This window comes from Prosopis cineraria, unplaced genomic scaffold (assembly GCF_029017545.1).
Source record: "Prosopis cineraria cultivar Desert tree isolate PC_DT_omini unplaced genomic scaffold, ASM2901754v1 PC5, whole genome shotgun sequence".
NCBI classification, from domain to species: Eukaryota; Viridiplantae; Streptophyta; class Magnoliopsida; order Fabales; family Fabaceae; genus Prosopis; species Prosopis cineraria.
Genome location: NW_026555336.1, coordinates 33,907,775 through 33,916,780, shown reverse-complemented (window position 1 = coordinate 33,916,780; position 9,006 = coordinate 33,907,775). Strand labels below are relative to the sequence as shown.

General features: G+C 29.8%; 1 protein-coding gene across 1 annotated transcript; it reads left to right on the top strand.

Moving 5' to 3' along the window:
* Nucleotides 1–6,681: 6,681 nt before the first annotated feature.
* On the top strand, nucleotides 6,682–8,489 carry LOC129310405 (delta(8)-fatty-acid desaturase 2). Its single transcript, XM_054952237.1, has one exon. It carries the CDS (start codon nucleotides 6,969–6,971, stop codon nucleotides 8,310–8,312), a length of 1,344 nt encoding a protein of 447 aa, XP_054808212.1. The 5' UTR covers nucleotides 6,682–6,968; the 3' UTR covers nucleotides 8,313–8,489.
* The last annotated feature ends 517 nt before the right edge of the window (nucleotides 8,490–9,006 follow it).

The following is a 9,006-nucleotide window of genomic DNA, read 5'->3' as shown; positions in this document are numbered from 1 at the left end:
TCACATATTATTTTCTTATTGTCTTAACAAGTACACTCTTTTACAAGAGACATCTCAACATGAGTATTTTAATTTTATGCCTCTATAAATGAGTCCATTGCTAGGCTTCCTTATTCAAAGATGAATGTAAACCTAGAACTTTCGTTATTGAGGATTATTTAATTTTCTATGATAAGTTAGATGTTTAGAATTTTTTACAAATTGTGTTTGATCTGTTTTATGCAAATGATTATATTTTTTTTCGTGTCTCTGATCCAGTGTGGTATGACAAACCATATTAGTGAAAACTTATCAACACATTTAATATTATAGATATGAATATGCTTAATCTCGTCATTTTTTATGATGAAAAATGATATTTATTAGTTTAGATATTCGATTTTCTATAATAAGTTAAGATGTTTAGAATTTTTTCACAGATTGTATTTGATCTATTTTGAGAAAATGATTATATTTTTTTTTCATGTTTCTAATCTACAATAGTGTTCGTTAATATATAATTATATATTATTGACAAATCATATCAGTGAAAACTTATCAACACCATTTAACTTTATAGATCTATAATGTTTAAACTTATCATTTCTTTTTCTTTTTTTGAAAGAGGATCAAATGAAGCTATTTTCTATCTTTGAGTATTTGAAAGAAAGTTTTCGTCCAAAAAAAAATTGAAAGAATGTTATATTATTTGCAAAGAAATTAGCTTTGTCATATAAAGTTCAACTAAACATTAAAATGACTATAAATGCAAAATACAATAAATTGTTTATTGAGTTTAATTCTATAAAATGAGTTATATATACAAAATCCTTTAATATTAATATTCAAATAGAACCTCTTTTAAAAATGTCTCTTTGACCTTTTATTTTTTATAGAAATATTTTTCAACTGAATAATATCAAATTTATTATAATTTATATTACTAAATGGTTTTCTCGCATTCAAAACCTAATTTTAGACTATCCTCATTCTATTTTTTTATTATAAAACAAACTATTATATGTTTCATTGTTTTTTTCATTTATGAGCAAAACTATAAATTTTAAAAAATATTAATTATATTTTCTCAAATTATCACGGCCCTCGTACATGAATAGTATCATTAAATTAGAAAAAATAAATATTAATTACAATAATATTTTAATCTAAATATTTTAATTTCAAATATAATTATTATGATTAATTAATTTTTTTTACTATGTGTATTAGTTAAAATTCTCTTACTCCCTCCTTTAAAAAATGTAAGGTATTTTTAACCGAATCTCACTTACAATAAAGTAGTTACATGCTTTCTAACTAATTTTATCTTTTCATATTTATCATTATTAAACATCCTATAATAAATATAAAATCATCATTAATAAAGGTATTTTTTTAAAAAAGACAATAATTACACCTCGAATGATTAAAAATATCTTATATTTTTTAACATCTAACTCCTTAAAAAATACCTTTATATTTTTTAATGGAGGGAGTATAACTTTTTTACTAAAAATATTCTCTTATATTTAAAAACATGTGAATGAATATTTTAAAATCAGGGTTGTATTAATGTTTTAATAAAAAAATTGAATATCTTTCTTTTTAACAAAGTATGGCCAAAAAATATCTTTGAGAAATTCATTGAATACTTAGGTCAACAGATTAGATATGGATTCAATTTAACAATAAATTGAGTTCTGAGTTCGAGTTCGGTGCATCAACAAGATTGTTTTGGGCAAGGACATGACGCATAAAAAATTCTTCAGAGGGCATGTCCATCCAGGCCCGGGGTTGACGCCTGACTCCTGAGGGACCGTGTGAATATGGGACCCACCTAATTAGTAAGAACACGAGCAATAATAAATAGACGACATCACGCATCCACGTGACACTCACGTTACATGCGACACCCCATGCCATGCCATCAAAGTTTCTTACCGTGATGCAGAGCCACCTGTTTGAGCCGCCTGTTTTGTTTTGGCCTCACTTACACTCTCCTGTTCGATTTATAAATTAATTTCAATATATTTTATTAATATTAAAAAAATTAAATTTATTAATTTTATTTTAAAATTTAATAAGTTTTTAACTTGATCCTTATTAAATTATATATTTCAATAATATATTTTCTCTCCTCAATATTCAATAGAGGGTAAAAAAAATTTATGGTGAAAATTTGATGACGTAACTTATAAATATGATCAAAAAAATTCTCCTCCTCTCTCTGTCTTATAAATAAGACCAGAGAGAGTAATTTTACTGTCACTTAAGTTGAATTACAATTTATCCAATTAACCTTTAAGAAACATAAAAAAATTACATATACAAAGTTAATTATTGTAAGGTCTACTAATAATTAAACTAAAGCTATTATAATAATTTTAGTTCAGTTGTTAATAAATTTTATAATAATTAATTTTTTTGTGGAAAACTTCAACATCATTCTCTCAAAAAAAAATTATTTAAACAGAAATTTTACTACAATAGTTAATTTTTGTCACATTGATGTTTGTTAAATAAATTTTAAACAAATGAATTTTGGTAAATTAAAATGCAAATACATCCTATGATATAGTTAAGACAGTGATTATTTTGTTTCAGCTAATGACAAAAAAACTATAAACCAATAATAACTAATTTTTTAAAATTTATTTTATCAGTCTTCAAGTTTATTAATGATTCTCAAGTTGCCAGGTCACCAGAGCTTGTGCAATCAACAATTGTGAGATTTTTTTAAAAGATAATAATATGGTCACTTTCTAAAATGATTTATATAAAAAAAAATCTAAACACTTCGTAGTCCATTAGGAAAATTACATTCAAAGATTCCTTAAGAAAATTATTTACGGATAAAAACTAACAATAAGTCTTATTAAAAAAAGTTATATTTTTATTTTAATAATAATTCATTTTGTAGTAATGTTTATTTGTGAATAATTTTTTTTTGAGGAATTATTGAATGTGACTCTCCCTAATTCATTTCAAGGTATATATGGTTTTGCAATATATCCATTCGAGATCACTTGTCATTCTCCCCATAATTTAACAATTTACTTTTTTTTTCTTATTAATATGCTTGCTAGCTATTGAACAGAAAAAAATGATAAACCATTATTTATTTAAGATTAAAAATAAGTCATTTTAGATCACTTGAAGATTTTATAAAAAAATATTTATTTTGTTGATATTTTAAGTTAAAGTATATTTTTAATACTTTAACTTTATATAAAATTTCACTTTAATCGTATGTATTTTTTTAATCCTTTAATTATAATATTTTTAATTTTAAATAATTATTTTTTATATCATTCATTGTTATTTTAAAAAACTTAAATACTAGTTAATATGTCAATATTTAAAAATATTTTATCAATATTTAAAAGTTTAATATAAAAATTTATTGAGATAAAATTAATATTGTTAGGATTAAAAGATTAAAAAAATATTTTATAAAATTAATGAATGAAAATAAAATATTATATAAAATTAAAAAATTAAATGTATATTTTAATCGAGATTTTATAAAAAGCATATATTATTTTATATTTGATTATAAAAATTAAAAAATAATTATTATTTGGTTATTTTTAAATTTTATAATATCTTTCTTATTTTTGTTTTTATAAAAATAATTTGTTTTTAAATTATTTTAAAATTTTATGATATTATTGCATGTCTCATTTTTTTAAAACACTCTCCCATTTATTGTATTAGATTAATTTTAAAAGCTACTTTGAACCCTCCCTCATTAAATTATTTTTATAAGTTATTCAAAGTAATTTTTTTAAAATAATCAAATTTTTCTCTTATTCTGATTACTTTTAAAAGTTTAAACAAATATAATAAAAACTCATAAAATAATATGAAATAAGTTAAAACAAATGGGCTCAAGGTCTTATTATCAATATTCCCAAAAGTTCATTCCCTAATACTAAACCTAATGAAAGACCCTCTCCATTCAAAAAAATATAAAGTATTATTTAAGGGATTAGATGTTAAAAAATGTAAGATATTTTAATTTTTTAAAAGGTAATCATTTTTTTCTATTAAATGTGTCTCCTATTAAATGAATCACTTTATATTTATTTTAAGGTAAAATATTTCATTAATAGAGATAAATATAAAAAAAATAAAGTTAGTTTGAAGACAAGTAAATATTTTATTAAAGTGAGATTCAGTAAAAAATGTCTTACATTTAGAATAATTAATTATTAATTAAGGAATTAAAATAACACTAGTCACTGCCACGTGGCTTTCCCTTTGAGTATTATTATTTTTCTTGGCTTCGAATCTGATTCTCTTTTGTCGTTTCAGTACCTCGTGCTTTTCAGAACCTAATGCTATTATAAAGCGGAGCATCCCAAAAGGCCAAAATAGATTTTTCCGCAATTTTGAGAGCTGGCCAATTGCCAAAAGTCACACTCGCCGACTTCGTTGAGTCCATCTAAAATTATAAAAAAATAAGACAACTAATCGTGTTATTTAGGGGTGTTCACGGGACGGGACGGGACCGGGACACCCCCGTCCCGTGTCCCGTCCTGAAAAAAAGATCGGGACTGAATTTTGGTCCCGTGTCCCGTCCCGTCCCGAAAGTCGTCCCGTCCCGTTAAGAGTCGGGACGGGACCGGGACAAGATCGGGACGTCCCGCCGTCCCGATAAATGAAATAATATCGAAAAAAGATCTGAATAATAATGTTCATTAAAATTTTAAATTATATAATTTATTAAGTTTAAAATCAAAATAACACAAGTACATAAATAACAATAATTTAAAATCAATTATTGAATTATTTTAATCACAACTACATATTATAATAAAAAATACAAGTGATCTTTATGCTATAAAATTAGCAACAACAGGCAAGTCAAATACAATATCAAATAATTGTTCTTCTACTTTAGTGAAGATATACTAAGCTAGTTACTCTTCTAAAAATAAGCAAGAAGTATGTTATAAATAAAAGTTATTAAATAGATAGATATAAGAATAAATTATATTAATATAATTAATATATTATAAAAAAGATATCGCCATGTTTACTCCATACCATTAAAATTATCAATATAAAAATACTTTAGTTTTAAATAAGAATTGTAAGTATTAAAATTATAATTGATATAATTAATATAAGTATAAATTATATTAATATAATTAATATGTTTAAAATAAAAAATAATATATATAATATTCGGGACGGGACGGGACGTCCCGATGGTAATCCCGTGTCCCGTCCCGTCCCGAACCCCTTTCCTGTCCCGTCCCGTAAAGTCCCGTCCCGATTATTTTCGGGTCGGGACAAGACCCGTCCCGATATGATCGGGACGATACCGGGCCAATCGGGACGGGTCCAGATTGAACACCCCTAGTGTTATTTATTATAATCAAGATTATTTGGGTTTTTATATTGCATTCTTAATTTTTAAAATTACTTGTCTTATATTCAATAAGAGTAGCTGCGAATCCAAATTTAAACTATTTTATGCTTAAAATGGAAACAAACTTTTCGAGAGAGTCTTTTCTTATTTATAAAACTCAAATTCAAACATTATTACCAAGGAATATATAGATTTTTTTTTTTCAAATCTAGGCGCATTATTATTTTTGGTTGGATTTAAATTTGGCAATTCAGTACTATATCAGAAGAATTCTTGGAGTTTGCACAATTTTAGCTAATGAAAATACTAATAATCAACAAAATCATGTGTAAAAAGTATTCCCTTTTTGATGTATTAAATTATTTAATTGCTTTCTTTAATTTATATAAATAATTGCAGCATATAAAATGGAAAATTTAAGAGCCATTGTTTTATTTATTTTTTCCTTTTGTTTTGACAATCATTGCATTAATTAATCATTAAATCAAACATCAGAGGAAAGTTTTCTTTTTTATTTGTGTAGATTTAAAGTAAAGTCATTCACAATCATCATGTATAAATTAGCTAAGATACCCTTGATTGTAGAGATGAGATGAGGTATATATGAAGGAGGTTAGCTAACATCAAATTATCTCTCCTATCCAAAAAAATAAAATTATATTAATATTGGCCAAAAATTACAAAATTATATCATAACTAATAATTATTAATTATAGCATGATAAGTATAACATTTAATTTTAAATTACACAATTTTGGTAAAATCATATTTACACACTTACGCCGTCATCAGAGGTGTTTTAATTTTAATTAAAAATATATAATAAAAAACTCTTAAGTTTACTCCCCAAATTTTAGTACAAAAGTTATCCAAAAAAGAGGGTTAAAAATAATTTCAACTCCATTGAAACCTTTTAAGTTCTAACAGAAAAAGAATCGAATGAGCAGACCTGTCAAGCTTTTTTTCTCCCCCAAGGGTAAACCTGTCAAGTGTCAATTTAGAATTTACTCCTCACACGGTGTTTCTCCAGCATCAGCATCATACACTGTTTCTCTGATTCCCTCTCTATAATCCCGTCCCATGTGAGGTTAAATACTTAAATAGCCTGGAACAAAATATCTCGGAAGTCTCGTACTCATTTAGATACCCAACAAGGCAGTCCACGTTAAATGTCCTGTGACCTCATCTCTGACCGTTGATTCGTAACTGAACCACGTAACGTGGACCTCCCTTCCAGCGCATTTTCCCTCGACTCTCGAGTTTCCAGGCAATTGCAAATGCGACGACCACATCTTTTGTTGGCACTCCAAAGGTAGCTTCGTTGCTAAACAAAGCCAGAACCTTTCTTTTTATTTTCCCCCGTGCTGTAACGTACATATAGCCTAAAGGCGTTCAAGCACTCTTGACAAATAAAGAGGCCTGTGAAAGTGGAGATAAAGAGGGAGGGAGGGACAGAGAGGGATCTCAACCAGATCAAATCAAAATCCCAGTTTGGGATTTCTTTGATTTGGGTTCTCTTGCATAGCAGAATTAGGTTAACCTATCCATCTCTGGCTGCGTTTAACCATATTGTTTTTCTCATTCTCTGCCGCTATATATTTCTGACACAATGGATGCTGAGAAGAAGTACATTACCGTCGAGGAGCTCAAAAGGCACAACAAGCCAGGGGATTTGTGGATCTCCGTGCAAGGTAAGGTTTACGATGTCACAGGTTGGGCTAAGGAGCATCCTGGTGGGGATATTCCGTTGTTGAATCTTGCTGGCCAAGATGTCACCGATGCGTTCGTTGCCTATCATCCTGGTACCGCATGGAAATATCTGGACAAGCTCTTCACTGGGTATTACCTCGAGGATTTCCAGGTTTCCGATGTGTCCAGAGATTACAGGAGGCTCGCATCGGAGTTTTCGAAATTGGGCCTTTTTGAAAAGAAAGGGCATGTCACTTGTTATACTCTCACATTTGTTGCTGTCATGTTCCTCGTTGTTCTCTATGGTGTTTTGAGATGCACTAGCGTGTGGGCGCATTTGGGTTCTGCTATGTTGTTGGGTTTGCTTTGGATGCAAAGCGCGTATGTGGGTCATGATTCTGGTCACTATGAGGTGATGTCCAGCCGGGGTTATAACAAACTTGCTCAAATAATTTCTGGAAATTGCTTGACTGGTATAAGCATTGCCTGGTGGAAGTGGACTCACAATGCGCATCACATTGCTTGCAATAGTCTTGATTATGATCCTGATCTGCAACACATCCCTGTTTTTGCTGTATCTTCCCGTTTCTTCAATTCCATGACATCTCGTTTCTATGGTAGGACCTTGAAGTTTGATTCTCTGTCCAGGTTCCTTATCAGTTACCAGCACTGGACATTTTACCCTGTAATGTGCCTGGGCAGGATTAACCTGTTCATTCAGACGTTTCTGCTTTTGTTCTCAAAACGCCCTGTCCCAGATAGAGCCTTGAACATAATGGGAATTCTTGTGTTCTGGACCTGGTTCCCTCTCCTGATTTTTTGCCTGCCAAATTGGCCTGAAAGGGTCATGTTTGTGCTAGCTAGCTTCTCAGTCACGTCCATTCAGCACATTCAATTCTGTCTGAACCATTTTGCTGCTAATGTATATGTTGGGCCACCAAATGGTAATGACTGGTTTGAGAAGCAGACTAGTGGCACATTGGATATCTCTTGTTCTAGCTGGATGGACTGGTTCTTTGGTGGCTTGAATTTTCAGCTTGAGCACCATTTGTTCCCAAGGCTTCCTAGGTGCCAATTGAGGAAGGTTTCTCCCTTGGTGATTGACCTCTGCAAGAAGCATAATTTGCCTTATAGGAGCTTGTCGTTCTTGGAAGCCAACAGATGGACCATTAGGACTCTCAGAACTGCTGCTCTGCAGGCCAGGGATCTGGCTAACCCTGTGGTCAAGAATTTGTTGTGGGAGGCTGTTAATACTCATGGCTGAGCAATATGGATCAGAAGAACTGGTTAACATCTCTATCTTCTCTCTCTGTTCCTTTTCCCCCTATTTCTTTTTTTAGTTTTTTGCCCTTAAATTTCTTTCCCCGGGGCACAGAAAAACTCTGCAGTTCATGTACTTGGCATCTATTTATACATTATTCAGATTTTGGTTGCATTTTCACCTCCTCTATTCTGATACTGTCAGCCTCCATTCTTAGCATAGGGTGCTCACGTATGATGATGATGATGCTTGTGCCATGTTTGGTTTATATCTTTTTGTGCAGGAGATTTATTTCGTCTTCTTTCTTCATTCTCCTTTCTGAGTTTGAGAAAGAACTGTTCTATTGAACATAATTATGGCTCCACCATCATATGAATTTCAGTTGTCGGCCCTATAAGAGGATCCTTTTGTTGGTGGCGAACCCAACATTAAGATTTAACTTTACCAACACTTGTGAATGGTGGCAAGTGTTAAAGCCTTCGTTTTACCAGAATGATGATTCTAATTATGTTCAGTGAGAGGGAAGAAATTGAAACTGATAGCTTGATCCTTCTGATGAAAATTAGATGTTAATTTTAAGCAACGCTATGGTTGGTTAGTGTTTCCAATGTTTCTGATAGGTACTGGTCAAATCACAATTTTGATTCTAATTCTCTGCCTATTCCATGTAAATTAAAATACTACTAAGGAAATGTCT

Excerpts from the sequence above, each read along its gene's own strand:
- LOC129310405 (XM_054952237.1), top strand. The coding sequence starts at position 6,969 with ATGGATGCTGAGAAGAAGTACATTACCGTCGAGGAGCTCAAAAGGCAC.